This window comes from Anoplopoma fimbria, chromosome 10 (genome assembly GCF_027596085.1).
Source record: "Anoplopoma fimbria isolate UVic2021 breed Golden Eagle Sablefish chromosome 10, Afim_UVic_2022, whole genome shotgun sequence".
NCBI classification, from domain to species: domain Eukaryota; kingdom Metazoa; phylum Chordata; class Actinopteri; order Perciformes; family Anoplopomatidae; genus Anoplopoma; species Anoplopoma fimbria.
The window spans coordinates 7,444,473-7,471,662 of NC_072458.1; the positions used below are offsets into that span (position 1 = coordinate 7,444,473).

At 40.2% G+C, this 27,190-nt stretch overlaps 1 protein-coding gene across 1 annotated transcript in view; it reads left to right on the plus strand.

Moving 5' to 3' along the window:
* Positions 1–27,190, plus strand: part of LOC129097447 (solute carrier family 45 member 4) — a 45,177-nt gene that overhangs the window by 11,247 nt on the left and 6,740 nt on the right. Inside the window, exons 3-8 of the mRNA XM_054606309.1 lie at positions 4,056–5,380; positions 21,942–22,130; positions 25,464–25,643; positions 25,864–26,054; positions 26,151–26,337; positions 26,714–27,169. Of these exons, the coding sequence (XP_054462284.1) occupies positions 5,080–5,380; positions 21,942–22,130; positions 25,464–25,643; positions 25,864–26,054; positions 26,151–26,337; positions 26,714–27,169 (1,504 nt within the window). The 5' untranslated portion in view covers positions 4,056–5,079. The remainder of the gene's footprint in view (positions 1–4,055; positions 5,381–21,941; positions 22,131–25,463; positions 25,644–25,863; positions 26,055–26,150; positions 26,338–26,713; positions 27,170–27,190) is intronic.

Below are 27,190 nucleotides of genomic sequence, written 5' to 3' on the forward strand. Positions count from 1 at the left end.
CTCGCAGATCAACACACTCACCAACACACACGTAACCCAGGTCTATTTTAGTGAGTGTTTATTCTTGTGCCTCAGCCCAGATTACCTGCAGCACCGGCATGCTCGGCCTTTCTCACTTCATACCCTCTACATCTTTCTTCTTCGCCTCCAGTCCTCTCTCCGTCTCCCTGATATGTAAAAAAGTAAAAGTAAACACGTATTTCTAATGTCCGCTGCAAGCCTGGTCATGTATGACACATGGTGTCGTTGTGCAAATACATGTAAATACTTTATCTTGAGTGGATGAAAAGCAGCTTCTTGTGACACCAGGAACAGACTGTTATTGAAATGAATAGAGGGTTGCATACAATGTAACACTGACAACGTATAGCTCCCAGTGACAGTATATGATACCAGATTACATTATTTCCTGTCTGTTCAGAGGTTCTTCTTTCACAAATACTCCCATATTGAACCAAGTGAAGCACCAGACCGGGTCTCTGGGTCTGTCTTTGCTTGAAAAATTGTAGTGAAGTGTCTCTTTTGCAATAACAAATAAGCCCTCCCTTTTATTTTCCCTCACTGTCCATGCAGTCTGAACACCAACATTAACAGCAGTATGTGAACTCAATCCTGAGGTCCTCAGCCTTGTAATTCACATCCAGCTCTATATGGGTCAGTGCTATGTTTAGGGTCATGTTTGCAGTGTTCACGTACCTTGTTGCTGTGTGACACCAACATTAATGTGCAGATACAAGCTTATGTAATAACGATAAGGACTTGACAATCGAACATACAAGGACTCACTAATTGATCCAGAAAGATTGAGACGCACACATCTAGGGCTGCACCTAACGATTATCTTCTTAGTGGAACATTTTCATGTCAGAAAATGTCAAAAAAACAGAGCCCTTTTTTAGAGGTTGGTGCATTCACATTGCTTGTTCTATGCAACCAGCAGTCCAAACCCACAGATATTAATTTACAATGAGGTATTTTTTTGAGCAAAAATTCCAACACTTCTCTGGTTAACACATCTTTTGCTGATTTTGTCTTCTCTGATAATATTCTCAGTGAAGTACTCCTTTTCATATTAAATAAGGGTTTATTTTGCACCCTTTTCCCTCGATTGACAGATAAATCAGTCAGCTGGTACCGCTAACTTGTCCCTCCCCAGCTCCACCCTGTTGCCCCCATAAAATATTTCTTGGCTTGAGATATTTGACAAGATGGCGGCAAGCAGAAAACCCTATCTGCTGCAGCTAAATGCATATATATTCCTACAACCTGCTCTACAGAAATGTGTCATGTGTCATGTCACAAAGGGTTTGCACAGGAGCACAGAAAACATGCAACGCAATACCCAATTCAAGTCACTGCTTATTTGCACTTTGCTACTATGTGCCATACATGACCAGGCTTGCAGCAGGCATGAGACTTTTTTGTAAGGGAGTTGATGGAAGAAGGAGAAAGACGGAGAGGGTAGATGAAGTGGGAAGGGCTGAGCTTGCCCTGATTTCATGCCAGTGTCACAGGTAATCTTGTCTGTGGCATCACAATAAACACTCACCAAAATAGACCTGTGTTACGTGTGTTTGGAGACTCAGAAAGCTTCTGTGTATGTGTGTGTGTGTGTGTGTGTGTGTGTGTGTGTGTGTGTGTTGATCTGCGAGACACAGGAAATGACAGACTCTTAATTTGTCCTTGGACTTTACAGGCATCTTCTTTCCGTTCCACCTGCTTGATTTCCCCTTGTCTTCTGTATGTGGCACTTTTTCTATCCATGTGAAAAAAACATTTAGTTACTTACCTTGCAAGTATTAAACCTCATTCGAATTCTTCTTGAGCTCTTTCTTAGCATGACTCCATCCTGCTTTCCCTCTTTTTTGTCTTTCTTTCTTTCTCCCTCTCATGCTTTTCCATATTTTACCATTGCTTCATCCCCATCCTCTCCATCTCCCCTCACATCTCCTCTCCCCCTCTCACGTGACCTGTACTGATGATAATACTGCTTTATGTTGTGTAGTGAAATATGTAGAAAGACCACAGTGATTCTTCTGTGCGTCTTAGCCCAATGATGCACATCCCATCAGTTGCAGACATCATTTATTCGATCTGTTGTTCTCAAGTGTACGTGGTAATGCAGCTGAGGGAACAGATTGTAGCCTCAGTGTCACCAAAACGTTTCTTAAGAGATGTTTGAGGCTTCCAGTTAGCCAATTTTTTTAATTAAAACATTTCTGGTACAGGATATAAATCCTCCACACCAGACTCAAACTACAACAAACAAACTACAACAAATAATACCACAATATACTTATTTAGAACAACAATATTGATCAAAATGTATCCAATCTATTTTAAAAAGAGTTAACTTCCTCTTTTACAGCACAAAGTGTGAAGAAGTTTTTTTTTTTTTTTTTTTTTTAGCATTTTGTCGTAGAGGCTTTTGCCAGTTCGAGTGCTTTGGCAAATCGTGTTCTCTACCTCACAGTTGTGGTGTTCTTTCTGTGGTCGTCCTCTAGTGTGTGTGCGTGTGTGTGTAAGTGTAAAATATTCATGACCACCTTTGGTGCATCATGAATGTTAATGGGAACATGTGAGAGCTCTGAAAATGAAGAGGAGAGCTGCAACAGAGAAAGTAAGACATGGGTGGAGAGACGAATATTTTCAACATCTGCCCTCTTCCATCTGTCTCTCTCTTCTCGCTCTTCATCTCTCCTTCTCTTCCTCTTCCTGATTTCTCTTCCTCCATTTCCTATTCCTTCCACCTGTTCAAACCCTCCATCCTTATCTCTTTACCTCCTCTCTCTCTCTCTCTCTCTCTCTCTCTCTCTCCCTCATTTAGTTTTATTTCTCAATCTCACTCCTAAGAGGCTTGATGAGGGTCTTAGCACTGTTATGTGTGTGTGTCGTTCACGTGGCAAGCAGTAGTGTGTGTTGGGTGTTAGAGAACGTGGTTTTAATCCACTGGCCTGCTGGACACAAAAACACACATTTGGGAGTTTTACTCTGTAGGAAATGGTATTGCACACACACACACACACACACACACACACACACACACACACACACACACACACACACACACACACACACACACACACACACACACACACACACACACAGTCTGTTTTTACTCTCTCTGAGGCGTATTATTAGCTGAAGGCCTTCACGCCTTATTCTCCTCTCTTTCTATTTTTTTTTTTCTGTCCACATATTTTTCATTTCTTCTCACCAAGCACACACACGCCCTCTGTTCGAAACAGTAGCTCAACTTGAATACGTTTCTCATAAATTCATTGCATGCTTTCGTCCTCCCCGTCCAGTTTGAAAGACTGTCCGAGTGTCTGCGAGGATGAATCATGTGCTCAAACCAATTACACTCTTTAAAAATGGACTCTTTTCATAGGCGCGTGTGTGTGTCTTGAGTTGTTGTATCAGCATGTTGGGACTCTCACACAACTCACACTCACAGATTCAAACACACGTGGGGTTGCTTTGCCCAAATACAATACACATACAGGGGCGGCTGTGGCATTTATTGCCTCTGGGCCACTACAATAAATATGACTGGTATTTCTTATTTCAGTTCTGTTTTCAAAAAAGCACAATATCTATCCAGATCTAATGACCCCAAGAACACCCACGGAACTTAATGTCAGAAGTTTTCATTTTCGGATCATAGTTTCAATAAAAACTGCTCACAGCGTAACCATAAGACAAGTTGCTGTTAAGTTTTTAGAAAGTATTTTTACAGTACATAACATTATTCCACTCATATTTGAGCTGTAGCAAAAATGTTGCAACTCTCTGCATGGACAGATATACCAAGAGGCGAGTAAGAAGTGAGAAATAGGTTTGTTTACGCACATAAGCAGTTATAAAAACGGCTGTGATAGCAAATGCAACAGAATTTCAGCTTGTCACTAACTGATGTTTTTCTTTCCCTTGTTTTTCTTTTTTTCTCAACCACCTCACCGGTCATCTCTCCTCCTGACCAATGGGGTCGTCTGCGTTGTGGCGCCATACTTCTCCACCTGCTGGTTGTCTTCCTGTTGGTGTTTGTCATCCAGATTGATCAGCCAATCGATGGGGATTTTCAGAAGAGCTCCGCCTACCTTTGCTACCTGCCTTCCTCCTCCTCTCCCCTTCCCCAGTGGCCTCTTCCTCGCCCCCACCCACTCCGTCATCCGGCCCTCAATCCAGCCCTCCATAGACAAAATGACTCTGGAACTTACTGAATGGTCTTCTATATGGATTTTTACAGCTTGTAATAGACAGTAGGAGAAAGAGGGAGAAACCTCAATGACAAGAAAGCCATAAACGCACACACACACACACACACACACACACACACACACACACACACACACACACACACACACACACACACACACACACATACACATACACATACACATATACATACACAAACGCACCTGACGCACACAAAGAAACACGCACAAATTCACTCTTGGAATGTACCGCACACTCTTCCTGTGAAAATTCAACTGCTTCCTTTATTTTTTTCTGGATTTTCTACAAGCCTTTGGAAAGCTGATTTGTTTTTTTTTGTTGCAACTCTGGGACAAAACAAAAAGCCGAGAGGAGGATTAACACTTGTTGAATTAGGCTGCAGTGTTTTGGGAGGACAACTTGTTTTTAGGACGACTTGTTCAGAGGACAACTGATTGCTGATTGTTTTGTTTTCTTGACATTAACATGCCATATACATAGATCAGTTTTTCCTTCATTTACTTGGTGTCCATAGCCTTAGTTAAGTTTTAGCAGGACCCAAGATTAATTGTATTACCTTTAATGCTGGGACACTATCTGTTACAGGGTTTTTAGTTTTTTTGTTTTTAGCACTCCATTTTTAAAAAATATATAACAAGCAAGTTACTACCACAGGCTGCAATTTGTAGGTTGTAAAGATTGTAATTAGGTCAGTACCAGTTTTAAAGTAACTACAAGTGACTTGAAACGACTTGATAGTTTGAGGAAGGTGGGGAGAAGTACTGTATTGTTTCTTCTTTGGTAGCTACAGGTAATTTGTCAGCGTGTCAGAGGGGGTGCACTTGTTTCCTCATTGCGTGCATGCCCTCCAACATGCCTCCCCAGAACACAGAGGCCGACGCCATGCAGGTCGGACCTCTGGTGGGCGGGGTTAACGCCAAAAACACCACGGCATCGGGCTCGGACGAGGACAAAGGAGGAGCAGGAGGCGAGACGGATGGATTGGGAGGCAGAGGTCGAGGAGGGGAGGAGTCAGTGAGCGAGGGATCGGTCGAGGGCATACCCCTGAAGAGATGGGTGATGCATGGGGCTGTGATGTTCGGCCGGGAGTTCTGCTACGCCATGGAGACGGCACTGGTGACACCCGTACTGCTGCAGATAGGTGAGTAACGAGTTCACATACACACACAGATTTACACCGACATTCTGTTTTTACATTTTCATGCATGAAGACGTATAACTTCTAAATGGATTCACGTGACAAAACCAGTGAGCTGATCATTGATGTATCACAAGAACTGGAAAGAGGCACAAAGTAATACGTTAACAACTCCTAAACAGGTCATGATTCCTTCTCTAAATAATTTTTTTCTCTTGAAAAACTACATTTTACAGGATAACATTTGAATACATCATGATACCTTTTATAATACGACTTCGCAACTAAAATCAGGTGCACAAGAGCGTTCAACCACAGGTGTGCAGTGATAGTTTGCACATGTGCAGAACAGATCAGGCAGGATGTACAGTGACATGTGTTGTTGTTGTTCCTGTGTAAAGCTGATAAATGATATGAAAACATGATATTGGAGCATTGTTGGATTCATAAAACCAGCTGAGCATTTTACACTGTATAAGAGGCATTTCCAATACCGTTGAGATACTAATATGGGGGTCGGTATATATTTTGATGAGCCTTCATGTGACATAGAAAGGGGGCCCAAATCTGAATGGCTTGTTGAATGGGATAGACGGCAAATCCAAAAACTGACTGGATTGGCTTATTTCACAATTAGTAGGTTGTTGGTCTCTCCAGACAACCCAATGTATGTGCACAAGCACTGAAAAAATTACTTTTTTCCTATTATGCCGTCCTCTTTTCCAAAAGCTGCAACCTGAACAGATCTCCTGTAGATGCCACATTTCAGGCACAGTGATGTGCATCTCCTAATTGCTATAGAATTTAAACATGTGGCACTGGGCTCTGCTGAATGCTATCTACTTCATAATTAATTTCGATGGAAGGCAATTTGTGATCAGTATAAAAGGTCAGATTGAGCAGCAGCCAATTAGCCTGACATGAAAAGATGAACTAGACTTGATTAACTCTCCAAACCAGTGATGAATCTCAGCTAGAGACCAAAATCACTGGGCTGTCTGTTTTAATATTATTTATTTCAGTGGACTAGTCTGTGAGTTGTACCTCTCAGTGGCTCCAAAATCTACTTAGAGGGGCTCAGACACATCATGATCTAAAAAAAATAGGTCCGGGCGGCTAAACCAGAGCTAAAATTACTGGTCTGACACTACAACAGGAGACAAGCCTGATATAAGGTTACAGTAATTATGAAATCAAGGTACACATTGTTTTTAAGAATCCTACCATTACTTTTTTATGCGGACCATGGTTTTGTCTGCCATAACATATTAGCCATTTTAGACGCCTTCTTTTTAACATTTGGCAGATCTCAGTACCGTCCTTTGAAAATAACAGAAAATTGGAAATGTTTCAAAGCCTTTCTCCCTGTGGCGGCTCATCCTGGGTGAGCCAGCCAGGAGTCACGGTGGCCACAGAGCGTCCTGCCACTCATGTCGCCGTGGTTATGTAAGCTAGGAGATCACACTACGCCACAGAGAGGGAAGGAGAGATTTGGAGAGAAAAGGAGGGGAACAGAGAGGGGAGGGGGGATTGCATGGGAAGTGACTTTGAATTACAAACAAGGTTACGGCTGTTTCAGCCTTTTATCACCCTCTCTCTCTCTCTCCCTCCCTTTCTCGCTCTCATGTTCTTCCCCTTCTTGCCTCCCTCTTCTGCTCCTTTTCACTCTTTACACCCTCTCCATCTCCCCTGAGGCCTCCCATGTACTCAAGACCAAATTGGACTTGACAAATTCTCGGTCAAAGACGATGCTCTGTCAAAAGACAGTAAGCCCACTGTGTGAGTGCGTGCGCGTGCGTGTGCGTGCGTGTGTGTGTGTGTGTGTGTGTGTGAGCTAGCTAGCTAATCTCCAGACAGATCAAATGGAAGTCCATCCGCAGAAGGTGAACAGGATTGGCATTCATCAAGCTGCCAAGGTGTCCTCTTAAATTCCAGAACAACGTCATACAAACAACATGACTCCCTGTCCCCGATCACACACTATATTAAGTTTTCAGGCACTTTGTATTCTAAATCCTTTGTCCTTTTTAAATAATAATACAAATCAGAATATATTTGTCTCTTTCACTGTTGGTCGGATAAATCAAGACATTTGAAGACATCACCTTGACATTTTAAATAGCTAATAGAGGGCAAATGTACGGATAATGACATTGATTGTTAGTTTCAGCCCTAGTTTTGATACTGATGTTTTAAGTAGACTCAGTATATCAGAGGGCCCACTAGGAGCCTGCTAGGTGTTGATGAGATGCTCTGCTCTGTTTTTGGGGGTTAAAAGGTGTGTAAGGAGGACAGCCGAAAGAAAGTGAGAACAGTAGCAGGTGGCTGAAGAGAAATTTCTCCTGGTATTACTCGTGTTTGTTTTTAATGTGAAAATGTAAAAACAGAATGTCGGTGTAAATCTGTGTGTGTATTGATTTTTTTTTTTTTTTTTTTCGGATAATGCCACATTGTGAAGAACATATCTGTATTGAAATTGGAAGAGGGAGAGCTAGTTAACGATAGCTGTTGTCATGATTGGCTAAATACTTGAGCTAACAGCTAACGTACGGAGGTTGCATTAAGTTACATTATGATACGTTCAAGGTGCATTGAGAAAAAATTTGTTGCGAAGTCGTATTATAAAGGTATCATGATGTATTCAAATGTTATCCTGTAAAATGAAGTTTTTCAAGAGAAAAAAATCATTTAGAGAAGGAATCATGACCTGTTTAGGAGTTGTTAACGTATTCCTTTGTGCCTCTTTCCAGTTCTTGTGATACATCAATGATCAGCTCACTGGTTTTGTCACGTGAATCCATTTAGAAGTTATACGTCTTCATGCATTTCCCACACAATGGCTGGTTTTGTGCAGATTGATTCATGTTTTGACATGCTAACAGACAAACAGGCCTAGTGAGATGACCTAAATCATGACCTGTTTAGGAGTTAACGTATTCCTTTGTGCCTCTTTCCAGTTCTTGTGATACATCTATGATCAGCTCACTGGTTTTGTCATGTGAATCAATTTATAAGTTACACGTCTTCATGCATTTCCCACACAATGGCTGGTTTTGTGCAGATTGATTCATGTTTTGACCTGCTAACAGACAAACAAACAGGCCTAGTGAGATCAACCCCCCCCCCAACCGTGTGGGCAGAGGTCCAAGGTTTAGGATAACAAATATCGACCCCCCCTCCATGTGGTTAATGCTCCATGCCTGCTGGAGACTGACTGTAGCTACTGGAATTAGCTGGATAGCTGGCTGGTTGGCTCGCCCTGAGTGAAACCATTGTGTGTGTGTAACCCCACAACACTGGGGTCAGAGAAAGGAAAGATTGTTAGAGTGTGTGTGTGCAGCAGACGCGGTTTGGTCAAGGAGCCCATATTTACACAACCCAGAGAAAGGATAATAATCTTCTTCCATACAAGGTGTGGAGAGCATGCAGAGCTCTTTTCGGTCTATGAACTTGTGGCAGCAGTCACTCATACAAGGAGACAGGCTTTTCTCCTAAAAGCATGCACATACATGAGTAATGATGGACCAATCACATGACACAACACCCGTTTCCAATTTAGACTCGCTTCCTGAGAAAAAAATATATTTTTATGTATCGCTCATAATAAGAGGTTGATTGAGAACTTTGAAATATCATGCCTCAGAAGATATATTTTACGACTGACCTTTTTGAAAGTTGTCCTGAGTAACAGCATCACCTAATGACTTAATGCAGCTGAAAATGAGTGTAGAGCGAATGAGAGATTGCGTTATTGATGAGAAAGGGATTAAGAGAGATGATGAGGAGTGAAAAGAGAGGGAGTGGAACAAGGAGGAGGTAAGAAGCGCACACGGCATGTTTTGTTGTTCTTTTTTGGTTAGACCGTTCAATCATTGCTGTCAGTGATGAATTTCAACAAAACATTTCTTTGAAAAAATAAAAAACTACCAACCTGAGCTTCAATGTTGAGAAGTCCATCTGTCTACTACTGCTGCCTTAAACTCTTATTTTCTTAAAAGGTGAAAAAACTGCTTGTGTGATGAGACAATTTCCACTTGTCTTTGATACAAATTTACTTTGTTGTTTGTTAGAGTTAAGTGTTCTTGATACAAGTGCAGCAATGTGTCTTATTTTTTGATTCAGGTGATTCTCACAAGTTGACTTTCTTCTCTTGTGCTAAGAAATTAAACTTTCAGCTATCAAAAATGAAAAAATGAATTGATAATTTGCACATTTTATTTTAACCCATTGACACATTAAGACTGAAGCAAAATATTCTGTTTTAATGGAATTTGATGCCTACCGTTTTTTTTTGTTTTTTTTTTACCCCTGCTAGAGTGCAGACCTCCAAGATGTCACTCAGTTGTTTGTTCACCACATGAGGCTGGTTGAGTATCAGGACAACACAGTATGACGGTGACCCAAAGGGCACCTTTTCACAGTTAGTCTTGTTTAAACTTAATCTGTTTCTTTTTGCTTGTTTGACTAACTGGCTGTGGATGCAGCACTACCTGTGCCAACAATGTGGTACGTGGGGAAAAAAACAATCCAGGGCTGGCAGCCCTGCAGCATTGTTATCCTTCTTTGGAAGCATTCCTGGCTTTACTAAATGAGATTACTGCAATCCAACTGGAAATGTCCTCCTATTCATTCAGGTTGTGTGGCTGAAAGCCTCAATTTACTGTAATAGTGTCTTGACCATTACATTAGTCAATTTCCTTGGATGAACCAGCCACAGTTTGACACACCGTGCAGCAGTTATATTTGGATACTGAGACAGGATGATCGTCTGGATACTGATGCATCTTATCTGATCAATTTAGTTATTTGGAAGCATGTTAGCATGCAGCCCAGTGGACCAGTGGCCTTCTGCTGGTCGTGCCTGATGCTTTAAAAAATACAAGAACAGAATGCTAGATTCAGTACAATGCTAAAATCCATCTGGTTTTGTCATTTGTAAAATGCTAATCTAACATCAATGACTCCATTGAATTGTGCTTCATGGTAATTTATGCAGCATTCTACAAAATATAGATTTCCATTTTGCATGCTATTCATTGTGCAGCAAATCGGCTTGATCTTGCATTGCTAGCATCCCAGGTGGCCTAATCCACTGAGTGATCCTATCATGCTAGCTGGTCTAATCTAGCAGATGACCTTGCAGACAGAGTAATACAGGGTTATATAAATGACTGGCTTGATGTCACACTGTGACTAATCGGCATAATCTGACCAAAGGACAGAGTAGGTGGAGGACAGGTGAATAGATGAATAAAGTGTTAATATATGAGGAAGCCACATATCAAGGGGCCGTTGAAACACTGTATGTGGGATGGGAAAGAGAAAAACATATTTTTAGAGTCAAGTGAGAAATAGTAGCCAGTCATAGTGTGAATTGTATTCTTGCCAGCTTGAGAGACCTTTTAACAGCATCTTCATTCCTCTGTTTGTCTTTCTGCAGAGAGGGAGAGAGACAAACACACCAGTCTAGTCAGTTATTCAAAAGCCTTCCTATTGATAGCATTTTATATAATCTCAGCAGTAACTTTGTTCATTTATTAATGTTATCGCTATACACACGTGGAGACACAAAAGGGTTTTAGAGAGGGTTATTTGCCAACATCACCACTGCTGCAGGGTGGGGTTACTAGTGTAATACTGATACAATGGACAAAGAACACAGCAAACAGCAACACTAGTATGTGATGATTGATCCCCAGGAGACTCCTGTTAGTCATTGCACAGTTTCCAACCGCAGTCACAAATTCTCCCGTATTTCTACAGACAAATTTCTGGAACTACACAACGGGAACAAGCCCGACTGTTGTCACCTGGACACCAATACAACTCCACCTAATTAGAGCTGCTCTCGACACAACGCGGTTCGCGCTGCGCTCATCACTGGGCTCAGGGAAAATCACTGTACGCCTAAATTTGGGCATTGGTAAACGCAGAAAATATGATGACTAGTTTAGGCCATAGTGTCATGCATTCCATGCCAGAGCGAACTATTCGCTTTGTTATTTTCAGTCTTCACCAGAATGCAGGAAACAAAATCACTGAAACTCAAATCTTTGTTTTTTGTGTATGTGATGTAAATGCAGAGTCAGCACAAGCTTTAGTCTTTAAGACAAAGCCATGTTATGTGGGTTCGTGGGGTGTACATGTTTTTTCCACGCAACAGGCGATAAGCTAGGTATGTGTGAGCTATTAGGGTAAGATATGTGAGGCATGCAGAGCTGAATGTGTGTGTATTTGTTTGTCAGCACATTGCTGCCAGCTCTCCCCCTCCAGGGAGGTGAAGTCATCAAAAACAAACCGCCACAGAGCTCTCAGGTGATGACGAGGGACAAAGAAACATCAGGGAAAGCAAATTCTTCAAACAGTTATCACCATAATGTTGTCATGCTATTGTTTTGACAGTTTAACCAATCATTTGCTGTATATGTCACAAAAGGGCAACTAGTTGTATAAAAAGAAACACATCATATATCTTTTTTTTTTTTAACCATTAAAAAAATTGTTCCATTAAGAGAAAAATGATAGAGTTATGAAATATTTAGATCCTGAGGATGAGAGTCATTGTTCGTGAATAACAGTTTATACATGTATCAATTCATTAACACAAAACAAAACATGCCCTTGCTCAAGTCAATACACAGTTACATATGGTTGCTATGCTAGCAAACTATAGATAGATAGATAGATAGATAGATAGATAGATAGATATGCAACTGACATTACTTTATGACTTTGACATACATGTTCTACATCTCTTTTAGCTTTACATTTGATTATAATATGATAATTTGGTTGAATAATTTGATGAATAAACATGAAATAATACAAATGTTAGTATTTGTGAAGTGACATTAAAAGGATCATAAATCAAAATTGTGATCAAATATTTATACATTGACTTCTAAATTAATCCTCACTCCACAAACGGGTAGAGTTTCCATGTGTTGGTTTAATAAGTCAGATGTTTGTCTGCGATTTATCAAGCTCCCATCACAGATGTTTGGTTTTAAGAAGATTCACATGGCCTCAAAAGGCCCAACACAGGAATAAACACAACACCCACAATGCATTAACACTTCGTTCAAAACACCACAGCCAGTAACCTCAAAGCTCTGCAGTGATCTCAGCCCAAGGCTAATGGAACATAAAGCGGCTGCAAAGAATTCTCCTCACTGTGCGACTGATTAAATCGCAGACCGGCACTCTTTCACATTATGAAATGATAAATCATAACTACACCCTGATCCTCAGGCTGTCAAATGAGAAATATGCATCAAAGATTAAACTGTTATTAATATCATCTGATTACCAAATGCTCTAAAATATTGTGCAAAAATACATTTTGAACAAAAATAATCTTAATAATAGCCACAAAATTGGTGGAAATGGATTGTACCGTCTATGGATTATACGCTCTTTACAAATACATTCTGTGTCCATGTCATTTCTCAGATTGTTCTGAGTTTATTTTTCATAAAGTACAGAACATGCTGGACTGGTAGTACAAATCTATAAAACTGAACACACACACATATATAACACACACAACGGCCCTAATAGCGCCAGTGAGAGATGCAGTAATGGCTGGCCTAAGGCTTATTTTATATGTGTGTATTTAAGAAGGAGAGTAGAAAAACATCTGCTACCTCTCACAGCCGCTCGTGGACTTTGACAGTATGTAGCTTAAAGGAAGGATGGATGGATGCTGACGAGACTAATCTTGTGCGGTACAGTCATGAATCCGTCTAAAATGATGAACGTGGGAGTAATTTAAGTACAAAAGATCTGTTTCCTCAGAGAAAAGAAGTGGGCTCAATGTTTACTTGTTTAAATCAGGAATACACTTTGTATGTTTTTCCAAGGTGGTATTAAATGTCAAGGTGCTTTGACCACAGTCTGATTTATTATCATGGTCTCCATTTGCTTGTGTGATCTGAAATGAAATACAAATTAAGGAAGAACCTTTATATATATATATATATATATATATATATATATATATATATATATATATATATATATATTTGAAAACATTAGTTTGTCAAACATAGTGACAAATAAGTCTTCATGGCTAACTCTCCTACTAGAGGAAAAATACTGACAGAGGAACAACAATGATGCAGTAAGTTGTCTAAGTTGAGGTAGTGTCCAACATAATTATAAGCCAAATTGAATTAGTTGTTTGTTAATGAAAAAGGCACTATGCACTTATAAACATAGACTTTAAAGTTTCATTCTTCAAGATCTCGGTTTTGTTTTCTATTTGCCGGTGTGTTTTTTGATCTCACTGTGCGCTGCTTAGGATTTTTGCCAGGAATGTCACCCCAGGCAACCAGTTCGTAAAACTGCAAATGCCAGAGCTTTCACTGGCCGGCCATAGGCTTCATCATCATTGTGTTACCTCATTCAGAGATTGATAGTTAGCAAACATTTATTGCCAAAAATGGCATACTGGAAATGTAAGGATTAGTCTTATGGATATTTTATACCATCAAGCTGCTAAATGTTTGCCCATTGGTCACTATGAGTTGAAGGGAAACATACTTCATTGTAACCTTGTCTATAACCAATCCGACTTTTGCATTTCTGTCATTTTTAATCGTCACCTGAACGCACCACAGAGTTTTTGCTGACCTACTGTATTTGTGGTTACATAAGGTCCCTGACTGATTGCTGCTGATCGGCTTCATCGATCGTTTCTTTGGTAGTGAAAGGGCAGTCGGTGATGCTGTTTGGAGCTCTCTGTGTGATAGGTCAGTCTCAGTCGGGGGGCCCGCCTCCCTGCTGTCAGTAACATATGGTCGTTTATTAATGGTAGAGTCATTAAAATAAATCTGAATAAATACATTTGGACATTTCTGGATCAGCATTCACCAGGTGTCGCGCCTTAAATTTCTTTCTCAATTTCAGTCTTTTCCTCTGTGTCTCTCTCAGTAGGAGGTAGCCAGTTTACTGCAGTGGTGTTACATAACTCTGCTGACTAGAAGCAGCTGTGTGTGTATGTGTGTGTGTGTGTGTGTGTGCATGCGCTATATATGCTTGCTTCATGCAATTTGAATGCCACCTTTTAACATAGCAAGGACATTGGTGTTTTTTTTGTACCACACGCACACGCACACACACACACATTCAGTGGATTACATCCAGCCTGGTTTGCATCGAATGAGCTGAATAGACAACTTTTAAAACCAGTTTCCACTCAATGTAAAGCAGGTTTTTGTGTGTGCAAAGTAAAGCCCATCCTCCAAGCCCCCTAAAGAACAACATTAACAATCTGTCAGTATGCACACACACACATGCATAATAACGATAACTTTATTTATATAGCACCTTTCATGAGCTTTGCAGTACAAATAAAGAATGAAAGTAGACATAATAAATATAAAAAGATTTAAAACAATTACTATCGGATAAGAAAAAGCCATAACTGGGTTCAATTATTTTTCTCTGCAATCATTTCCAAACCTAAAAATAAGAAGTTTGAAGCTACACAGAATTTTAGGAATACTTTTCTTATCTTCATTCTTTATTTACCACCACTATTCTCCTTTCTGCATTGATTGATTGATTGCCAGTTCGCCGTAGTCCACTGAGCCACACATCGCTCAGTATTTCACTCTGCCAGGCACTTTGTTATTGATGACCTTGCCTGTGCAGCTTGTTGAGTCTATGTGTGTCTCTTATGTGATTTATGTTCTCGCCATCTCTTACTGCTGGGAAGTACAATGACTCACTCCTTTCTCCTTTAATCTCTCCCACTCTCTCTCTCTCTCTCTCTCTCTCTCTCTCTCTCTCTCTCTCTCTTTCGATCTCACCCCTTTCTTCTCCTACTCTCAAGGGAGCACACATTTTGGCTGAGGTTAGCAGATAGAACAATCTGGTATACCTTCTTTATGTTTGCTTTAATCTCAACAGCATTTAGTTCACTAGGTTTCACAAATATCTGCCGGGTATGTTAAGTAGAAAGCGGTTAGTCCAACATTTACAGCGCCTATAAAATGTTTGCACCCTCCATGAATTCGAGGTAATGTTTTATTGTTTCACCACTTTGAATCACTGTGGATTTATTCAGCTGTTTACACAGATCATCAGAAATAAATGCACAAGATGATTAACGTCAGTCACAAGAACAGATACAGTCTGCATTTGTCATTTTATCTATTAAATGAGAGTAACTGTAGCTCCTTCAGACATACAGCATCCTCTTCAACAACATTTATGTTCTTTTTTGTTATTTGGGCACATTAATACACAATAACACCTCTGTCACTCTCTCTATCAGAGATGTTCACTCATTATGTTATGTTAAGTCTGTGTCTATTAAGTGGCTGCTGAGCTACTGGCCCTATAAACATTTCTTGTAAAGGCCAAGTTTTGTGCTGAAATGAACAAATCAGTTTGTCCGAGGGGATTCTGGGAAATTAAGTAAATGATTGACTGAAGTAGGCGAAGCAGACTAAGGGGAAATGGGTTTACCGTTATCTTAAATTAGAGCAAAAATGTCCTCTGAAGTTGGATGAAATCAGTGACTCTGTAACACCAACTAATTTAAAACCCCAATGTTTTGGGACCATATAGTTGTTAGAAGTTACTTATCAAAAAATCACTAGTTGTTTTTTCTTTCTCTTTTGTTCACAAATGTTGCTGATGTAGCTGTTAACACAAATCAATACTCAAGCACCTGACCAAAGTATTGATGATGTATTGATAGTGTAGTGGTGCTTGATGTTTGCATACTTTTCAAATCTCTGCTGTCCCTTCCTAAGAAGAGGAATATACAGAAGAGATCTAGTTAGTTGCAGTGACACAAATGGGCCTTCGGCCTGCAGCTAGTGTTGGCATAAAACCTACAACCAGATGCTTATCAATAATAAAATATTTGTGTAAATATTTTAGATCTGCTTCCGAAGTCCTTCCGTTGCATTTCTTCCTTGTCTTTCCTGCTTTCTGAATGCTACACCTGACTCAGTTCACATGTTTTGTTTAGTCAAAAAACACCTGCTTCCTCCTTTCCTTTCCTTGCGCTCTCTGTCCCTCACTCTCTGGCTATCACCCTCCTTCCTTCCTGCCCACTTTCTCCCTCCGTGACCTCTGCCCTACTCTCACTTTCACACCATTTCTCCGGCTCTTTTCGGGACGCTTGTCATTTTTTCTTGTGGTTTTCTCACGCCAACGCAGGATATGGAGGGATTGTTTTTTGTGTATGGGAGAATGGGCATGGGAGGGATGGGAACAGAGAGAGATGAGAGATGAAGGGAGAGAAGGAGAGAAAGAGGTTGATGTTTGTTAGTTATTTGGGGAAAAAGGCAGATTGTTGAGTTTATAGGAGCTGGAAGGAGAAAGGACTTTTGTTTTGGGGGAGTAATGGGAGAGTGTAGAGAGAGAGATGGAGAGGTGCAGACGTGAGGATAGAGTGATGGTGGGGTTTGTTTACCGGATAGGAACACTATTGTTATCATCATGAGAGGTGAAGTAGAAAAATATGCATGTCTCATGGCACATGATTATAGCTTGTAAAAGTGAATTTCTACTCAACGACCGTGTAGATCAAATTACTAAAATACAGTAATTTGAGTTGTTTCTGCGAGTCAACATATTAGACGAAGCAGCTGTGCGGTAAAGAGTAAATATTGAGAAGGAAATGGATTCAAGCAATATTTTACATTTTCCTTATTGACAACAAATGTCATTAAGGAAATAAGGCTATAACCGATAATGTGTCTTGACAAAGTCCGTCTCTCAACACTTTTTCAAGCCCATTTGTTTCTACTGAAGTCACAAATCTTCAAAATCAATTAGTAAGAGTACCAAAAATTAAGTTTCATTAAAATAAAGATTAAGTAATTTCCAAAACAGCTCGATAATGTAGTTTTTAGCAAGCCCTTCTCAATTCAACATTCAAAAGTAAGTACTAATGGCAGCAGGATTTACTGAAAGAAATTTCCAGAAAAGCAGAATACAGTTAACTAATTCATATATCTTCAGGAAATGATTTCAAAACACATCGTAGTGCAAAAGTGCAAAGTGCAAAAACAGAAATACAGTAATTCTTGTCCAGGATTTCCTGAAAACAAGGAAAGGACTGTTGTGTCAGATGTCCCTTTTAAAGAAGGAAACAGAGGGCATCATTTGTTTTAAATTATTAAAAAAATTAAAGTGCACATAAATACAGTAGAATAAACTTAAGTAAGAAACTTGTCAAAGGAAAAAAAGTGTTGACTGTTTGATTTCAACATCACATTCTGGGTCATGTGATTCTTAAAAGCATTGTCTTTCCTGCTATCTTTTCACATTTTAACATGTTTTACTCTCACAAAGCAATTTTCAGAAGACTCCCTCCAGTTGTAAAAAGCTATGTCTAATCTAAAATGTAATGTTTAGAAAGAAATTGGAACCACAGAGTTTTACTGACTGGGCGTATATTTCTGAGTGCAGGAGCGACGTGGAGAAAAACACATAAAGTCTACGCAGAAGTTGTTATGAATGGACAGTCTGTACTCAACAGTCACACACTGAGCTCCATATTTAGCGTTTGTGTGTGCGGAGGAAATGTCCATAGTAAAATTAGCGCTTTGATGATAGATGGAGCAGATTGTAAATTTTTCTTTCCCACGATCAATCAACAACAATCATTGCCGTCTGCCGGCTTTAATATTAACTTTTTCCGCCAGTCTCTCCATCTTTCCGGTCTCTCCCCCTCTCTCTTTCTTTATGTTTCTCTGTTTCCTCCTTGTCAAACATTATCCTCTCACTTTTTTAACATTTCTTTCATCTTAATCCTTTCTCACACTCCCTCTCTCTCTGTTTCCTCCCCCCCTGTCTCCATACTCCCCTCATTTCTTTTTCTCTCTTTCTGAAATACTTCCTGCGTCTTGATTCTCTCAGTATTGTTCCCTGTCTATGTGTGTGTGGGGGGGGTGTACCTACAGTACTAGGAGTGTGTGGGAACTCAGCTATTATGGTAGGTGCGTCTGTCTGTCTGTGTGTGTGTGGGAACAGAGACATGTCTTTATTTACTAGCTGTGTGTGTGTGTGTGTGTGTGTGTGTGTGTGTGTGTGTGTGTGTGTGTGTGTGTGTGTGTGTGTGTGTGTGTGTGTGTGTGTGTGTGTGTGTGTGCTGTTTAATAGAAACAGTTTCCTGTTTTGATGTTGACAAACCTACAGACAGACAGACAGATTCCTATCAGCTGCTCTGTCTCCTGCTTTATGGCTGTGCCACTGTTTAAGTTAAATCAGGTATTGTGTGTGTGCCATTTGTTTGTGTGGGCTGTATGTGTGCATACAGGTGCCTTCATTTTCCGGTTAAGTTTATGTTTAGCTTCGTGTGTGTGCGTGTTTGTAAGACAGACAGCAAGGGCCAATAAAAATAAATGTGAGACAAACGGAGGGAAACAAAGTTTTCCTTAGTTTGAGCGAACCACACAACAGGAAGCCCTTTGTGAATGACACGTCGATATTAGGAGCCAGGAAGTGAAGGTGATGGAGTCTCCGTGGTGACAGGGTTCCAAAGACCTGGTCACCACGGGGATAGGGGTCAAGCCTTCTTTATGGCCCACCTCATAAGAAACACAGAGGTTGACAGTTGTACAGGACCTGTAAAGTTTGGAGTGAGGGCAAAGCGCCAATGTGACACAATGGTAGTAGATGCACACCTTGTAATAACAATGTCCCTGCTGGGGATGATTGTTAGTGTCTCACCATGTTTCTTGTTCTTTCTCCAGTGTCAACTAACAAATAAAGGCAAGAAATAATCTTAATAAAAAAACACGATTGCCCAGCATGTTTAATTCTCTTGTAATACAGTTAATATACCTGTGTTCCTGGCAGACTTATAGCCTTACATTTTAGTTCAAATACTTTGCAGAAGGTGTGATGCGCTGCTGCTTGCCAATATTTCATTCAGGCCAGACCCACCAAACTGTTTTGTCTCACTATAGTCTGCATATGTGACACATGTGTTTTCATTAACCCCAATAGTCCCCACTGAATTTGACTTTCAAACATCATTTAAACAGATGGGGAAATTACCAAGCTATATCTGGTAGTTACAAATTGAGCAATCTCTTCACTAAAAATCACGTTGTCAATGTTCTGGCTCTGCATCACAGACTCCGAAAAGTCTACAGACCATAATTCTTGCCATAGAGAAACATGTGATTCATCAACGGCGATGAAAACATGAAAATTACAATGATTGCAGCATGGTGCAAACAAACAGACTTCTTCCCAATCTTCAAAATGCTGACAACAGCTCCATCAGCATCACACTCATAGACACCGACTTTGATGAGCCGAGCAAAATGTTCTTGAATTTACCAACCAAATGAGCTGTGTGTCTCCAAAATTCTTATACTGGATGTGCTTCCTCAGCAGGTAAACTATCCAGAGTCACAGACTCAGACTATATATTCAGAAACTAAACTGATCTAGACGTCTGTCATTTGATCTCTGCAGGAGGTAGGGACATTTTACAAAAGCTCTTAAATTATTAGTTATCATGGCACTCCATTATTGATGTCCATGTCATTACAGTCTGTCTCTTTGAGAAATATGAAAATGGGTTTAAAATGTACAACTCGCTCTCGCTCCCCAGCTTTCTTTCATCTTTCCATCTCTTTAGTTGGCCGAGGAATGAAATAATACTGGCGTCCCAAACATATTGAACGGAAGTAATCTGAATTGTAGATTTTGGTTTGAGGCATACTTCAACCTATAAAGTTTGTTCAAAGATGTGTTCCCCAAACTTTATCATTAAAGTCTGTCTCTCTGTCTCTCTATGAAAGCGATAGTGTGGTGGCGAAATGTCATTAAATGTAATCGTTTATTTTTTTTATTGAGCTGCATTAAGCTTCAGTCAGACGGTAGCCTGATTTTGAGAGAGAGAGAGAGAGAGAGAGAGAGAGAGAGAGAGAGAGAGAGAGAGAGAGAGAGAGAGAGAGAGAGAGAGAGAGAGAGAGAGAGAGAGAGAGAGAGAGAGAGAGAGAGAGAGAGAGAGAGAGAGAGAGAGAGAGAGAGAGAGAGAGAGAGAGAGAGAGAGAGAGAGAGAGAGAGAGAGAGAGAGAGAGAGAGAGAGAGAGAGAGAGAGAGATGTTCCTTGCCCTGACAGATATCTTTATGAGGTTGAATGAGTAGACAAGAACTGGTTTTGTTGATGACAGGTGTGTGTGCAGGGGTGTTGTCTGACATTATTAACAGCTATTTAAAAATGTTTGCCCAACAGTAGTTCCATTCAAGTGTTCCATCCTATGTGTTCACGCCTAAATGTACTGTATGCAACCTGTGTGCGTGTAATCCTCACCTGGTGTCTGGCGGTGGAAAGTTGAGGCACAAAATAATTAAATATGTTCTCAGTAGTCAAATGGACATAACAGTCTAGGTTAAGGTCAAGTTCAATCCATTTAATGCAGGAAATGGATATTCTTTTAAATTAAAAAAATACTCAACAAAGGTTATTTTCCTTTTTATTCAGTTCTTTTCTTTTTCTTTTAGCAAGCATAACTTTCAGTTACTTTTTATGACCTCCTGCTTTAAAGTAAATATGTCTATTTAGGTACCAGTAGTCAAATATGACATGAAAATGACTTTTAAAAGCTTTTTTACTTTTCAAATGAACTCGCTCAGTTTTATTTTGTTTTTGTTTTGTGCATTTATGAGCTCATAAACACAATAATCCAGATGGACAAACTAATGTGGTGATATTTCTGTTGTGTCACAAAAGCCCAAGTAACTTGATCACTGAGTCTCCACACTGCTGCTAATTTTCTCTACATTAACCAGCACACAATAGTGGATGTAGTACTGTGTGTGATAATCCAGGGTGAATGTTCAAAAAGATGCTCGTGTTGCGTACGGTTGCCGTGGCTTCTTTCCTTTTTTCCCCTCTAAGTGCATTTTCACAAACAGCTTAGACAAAGGCAGCATCACGTTTACACTTAAGTAACTAAGGCAACAACACAAAGGTCAACTTATGTTGCAGTATACTTCACCTGCTATGACTTCAACAACATTGTTATCAAAAGTAGCTTTTCTTTTTATCATATTCTAAATTATATAAAAATTACCATAACAACAGCAGGATACCGTTAACAGCATTTTGATTAAGTCAGACAGTAGTAGTATGAAGTTTGACTTTTATAAAATATCTAAATAAAGTAGTGTTCTCTATAAATGTAATCCTTAACATCACATCACATCAATTATTGATGTTCCATCCTGTCTGTTTTAAAAGTGTGTTTTTTAATTAATTAATTTCACATTACTGTTTTCTTTTACGATGTTAACCTGTACTGATTTTGCCTTTAGCTCTATCTGGTGCAGTAAATGTGTTGCACCCCATTAGAGAATTGATAAATAATACAAAAACAAATCAATTGTTAGCAGTTTTGCATGAATGAAATTCAAAGCCTTGCCTCTCAGTCCTACAAGATGCTACTTGCACCCCCTGGTGGATTACAGAAAAACTCAATGGTCAAATCTGTTTATTGGTTATCAAAGAGCTCACACCTCTCACTACCTGTCAACATCACTGTCTATAACTCATATCCGTCTGTCTGTCTGTGTGCAGGTCTACCAGAGCAGTACTACAGTCTGACGTGGTTCCTCAGTCCGGTCCTCGGCCTCATGTTCACTCCTCTGATCGGCTCGGCCAGTGACCGCTGCACTCTGCGATGGGGCAGGAGAAGACCGTTCATCCTGGCTCTCTGTATCGGGACATTGATAGGAGTGGCGCTGTTTCTGAATGGATCGCTGATCGGTGAGTGTTTGTTATTCAATATTTATATTCTGTGTGTCAGTGGGAGCTGAGAGACGACATATCAGTCCTCCATTCATTTCTGCTCTCTGGGCCCTTTGATCAGCTGCAGACATCTTGTTTGTCAAGTAACCTCATGTTTCCATAGTGTTTTCAGAGAGAGCAACTCTTTGCATTGCTTCACTATTTCATAAAAGTCACAGCTGCTGATTGAGCAACAAATAAATTATCTTATAATTTTATTGAAATGATAGTTGAAGATCATTTTGCGGAGTTTTAAGGGATCAAAAACTTAAATTGCAGGTTAGGTGTGAAAATGTACTGTTAATGATTCACAATTGTTTACTTTTTACTTGATGCTTTCATTATTATTACCCCTCAAAAGAGATCAGCTGTTTTCACTTTTTTTCTTCAACAAAACAGAACATGTCATGGGAGCAACAAGCAGATATAATCACATTAAATACATAAAAAAAGTACACAAGTGAATTTTTATAACTAACAGAAAAATCGCCAAAAAATGCAGAAGTTTGCTATGTGCCATCTGCTGAACGCTGTTATCTAAACCACTTGAGACTTTCACGGCCTCAGTGGGAATTGAACCCCGAAATTAAACCAACAAGTCTAGGTTAAGGTCAGACACTGTTGTTTTACCCATCATGCACTAGTGCCACAGAGGAACTAAAAGAACAGGACGGTTTCTTTCAGCATCACTTGCCGAAAGCTTCCCCTGCTGGGCCGTGTGTCCTCATTCAAAGACTGTTGTTACCCTCAGTCTGACCCTCAGCTTATTACGTCATCCAAATGTCAAGGACACCTACAACCAATCCAATCAATCAAATTGATCAGTTGTCAATCATGCCTCACAGATATTGATCTCTTGCTAACTACATCACTGTAGTTCCGGTTGTAATGTCATTGACCATATCTGTCTATACACACACACACACACACACAAACACAAACACACACACACACACACGTACTACAGCAGTGTAAGGTTTGTGTCACCAGCGTATCGAGGAATTGATTGATTTACAAACCGTTGTTTAAGCTGATTGGTGCTGCAGTTAGTGGCTTTTTTTAAAGCTCACGTTTTTATCATCACGACCTTCTTCTAAACATGTAAAATTGACCATTTCTGTTACACAACAAGACATTTTTTTTTTTCATCATCCATCATCATTTTAGTTTTGAACTGCATCATTGTAGACGTAGGATGCTAAAATAATCCTTTGACATGCTGATATCTGATATATTAGCTAGCTAGAGGCATGTTGTTAGCATTTCAGCCCTTGGTTGGCTGTATTCTCTGCTGGTACTACTGTATAGTTAGAAAAAAAAATTCTGAATGTAACTTGTGTATCAAATCAGGCAAAAGAAAGTCAACCACGTGTGACTTTAATAGACTTTACATTATAATGGTAAATTAATTGCTGTACAGCACTTTTGTGCTCAATAATCAGAGCCCTTCTGGTGTTAATTGTAGGTAATGCACGATTTATCAGTGGCTGATATTGTATCTTGAATTACTTTCATTGTTTTGATAATTTAATTTTAGATGATAATTACGTCTTTAAGTGAGGAGCCTTTTCTTAAAACAGCAAAATGAATAAACATGGTAAGTGTCACAGTAAAATGCTGTGCTGCCTGTTAGCACTTTAAGAAAAAAAAAAGACACTGTAAAGAAGTCATAAAGTCATTATGTGTTCTAATTAGGAGTTTTTTCAATAGCAGCTGTAATATTATTGGTTTCCTCCTTAGTATATCCCACAACAGTCGGTTATTGTTATCGGTCTTGAAATCCGATATTGGTGCACTCAACTCACATAATATAATATATTCAAATGTGGACCAAGTGATGAAAAATGTACAGCGCAACAATGGACGGCTTTAAATGTCTGTAAATGGAGCAAAGTGAAATGAATTGTCAAAGGAGTTACAAAAAAACAAAACGATAGCTGTGTGAACTGTTTTCTGTCAGCAGATCCAATTCTGTTCTAACTCCATTCTTCTGCGCAGAGGTTGGCACTCAGGTCGTTTTAGGGCACCTGGGTGTGTGCGTGTATCCATGAGTGTGTGTGTGTGAGCCCCTTGCCAGCTGGGTTGACATGGGAAAAGACCAGTGACTTGTATCTGTATGGGAGAAATTAGAGATTAAGAGAGAGAAAGTGTATGTTGTCATGGTTATGTATATATGAATGTGTGTGAACAACACAGGGTGACATGGGAAAACTGTAGTAACCTGTGTATGAGTGTGTGTGTGACTGTTGACATGGGAACACAGGAGCAGGCAGTTCACAGGGAAATGCTTCCTGTTTGCTTCCCCCTTTCCACCAATCACAATTCACTTCCTGTCCGTCTGCCTGGCTCTAGTAAGTAGTGCCGCTCCATTGTCCCCCCCCCCACACACACCCACACACAAACACACACACACACACAAACACACACACACACACACACACACACACACACACACACACACACACACACACTGGTGTTCCTTCTATGATAGTTTGTTTCCCCGACGTTAATGGATTTCATTCCAAAGTCATGCTGAGTCACACACTCTCTCTCTTTCACACACACACACACACACACACACACGCATACACACAAAAACAGTTATACACATGATCCTCAAGCTTTCCCATGTCACTCTCTTGTATTCATACATTCATACTATTTCACAGGCCGCGTACACAAACCCACATTGAGCAGCTCGAGGGCAGGACTGGGTCTCAAATGTAATGAGACACACAAGGTCACGCACATCATGCAAAGCAGTATGGGAAATGTGCATTGACCCATTTGTGTATGTCTTTGTGTTGGTGCTGTGTAGCTGTTGTAGCTGTTGTAACCAAGTAATCAGTGTAATAATTCCAGATGTTTGTGTGTGTTATATTTCCTTCTTTTATATTAATTTATAAAATTAAAATGTACATGTGCTGTAAATATGATTTCTATTCAATTTTTGTCAATATTTTTAACCAAAATTTCCTTAAACCCATTTAAAGGACGGTTTCACCTATTTAAATATGTAACATATATTCTCAGTTCCTTCCTAATAGTGACAAATAGCTTTAAATCTGGACAAATACATATAAACTATCTACATGGTCAGTGGTCATGTTAAGGACTTCTAATAAAAATTATATTTTTAATAAAAAAAAAGCTCATCTGTCCATCTCATCTGCCTTATTTTTATCCACATCTTTTTCTGTTATCGGTTCAACAATCAAACAGCTTTCATTGTTGTTTAGATCATTGTATAACAACAAAAAACCCGTATTTGACACTTAAAACTATTTGTCTATTCATGTCTTTCTCCATTAGGTCTGTCGATGGGGGACGAGCAGGGGAGACAACCAATAGGTATCGTTCTTACTGTGCTCGGGGTGGTGGTGTTGGACTTCAGTGCAGATGCAACGGAGGGACCAATCAGAGCGTACCTGCTAGACGTGGCGGACACGGAGGAACAAGACATGGCGCTCAACATCCATGCCGCCTCAGCAGGTACCACTGACTTCTGACACACTATCACAGGATTTTTGGTAGATTCAATGCACATAAATATACTTTGAAATATTTGTGGTCCCTGCCAACAAGGACTTAACTGATTGGAATGGATACATATTTGACATAAACTAGTAATCAGAGAGAAAATGACATCAGACACAAACCTCTTTCTGCTTATGTCTTTATTGTACGTTTAAACTTTTGTCCATGTGTGCAGGTCTTGGTGGTGCGGTCGGCTACGCCCTCGGAGGTTTAGACTGGACCCACACCTTCCTTGGAGCAATCTTCAAGTCCCAGGAGCAGATCCTGTTCTTCTTCGCTGCCATCCTCTTCTCCGTCTCTGTGTTGTTACATCTCTTCAGCATTGAGGAGCAGCTGTACTTGCCCCAACATGACAGGCTGGATCAGGTACAGCATGTGTGTGTGTTTGTTTGTGTGCACTGTAAAATAAAATGGTAGTTAAAGAAAACAACCCCTAAGACTCTGGTTTTCTGTCCTTGCCAGGAGAGTCCGGATCGCACCAAACTGCAACCATCAGCCAATGGCAGGACCGGACTTCTCGCCCCCAAGCTGGAATTGATTGGAGAGGATGAAACGATTGACAGCTACGACCTCTATGACCCCTACGGAGACAACCTGTCAGAGCATGGGGATATGGACATGGACTTCCTTGAGATGGAGCTTGTGAGAAGTAAGTTCATAGCCCGCTGCTTCTTTCGCAGAATCTTAATGACCTGTTTTTACCCTTCAAATCCAGAGAAATTTGTAAAAGGAAATCAGTTGTCGCAAGGTTATATCTGGTGGTCCTTTGTTTTAAAGGATTAAAGATCTAGGAAAGTAAGCAATGACACTACAGTCATATTTAGAGATTATCTAGGTAATATAGGGATTCATGCAAGTGTCAGTATGACACAATGACACATGTTTTACAACCATGAACCTAGGTTAGGTAAGGTCAATATTTGCTTGGTCTTAGATCACATAAAATGCCGGATGAAACACTGTCAGTTAAATTGTCAACTGCTATGGAACCACATCCAAACTAATATCTCTTTGTCCGTCTCCAGGTAAAAGTGACAGTGTTCTCGCCATGGCAGACGCCACTCTCGACCACCTGGACCACGATGCATTGTACCTGTGCCACTTGGAGCCATCCATCTTTGCTGACCGCCTCTCACCCTATCAGGGCTCGTCTCCTACGACCGGTAACTTCTTCAATCAAAACCGCAGCACTCCACCACCCCGTTTTGGCAACATCAGACGCAGCAGCAGTGCAGGAAGTCAGGACCTGCTCCAAACCAACAACCACCAAACACAGGCCACCAACCCCAGAATTTCCCGCCTCTCGGCTTTCTTGCAGGAAATGGAAAATGACGACGGTCAGGAGGCGTTGCTGAACAACCAGCTCAATGAGCAGAGGACACTGAACGGGCGGCTGTTAGCCGGTGTGACTAATTCTGACAGAGCCAGCACCAACAAGCTGAGCTCTAAAGGACTGGCACATCGTGCTGGAATGGTCAAAGGTTAGTATTTTAATGTTATTT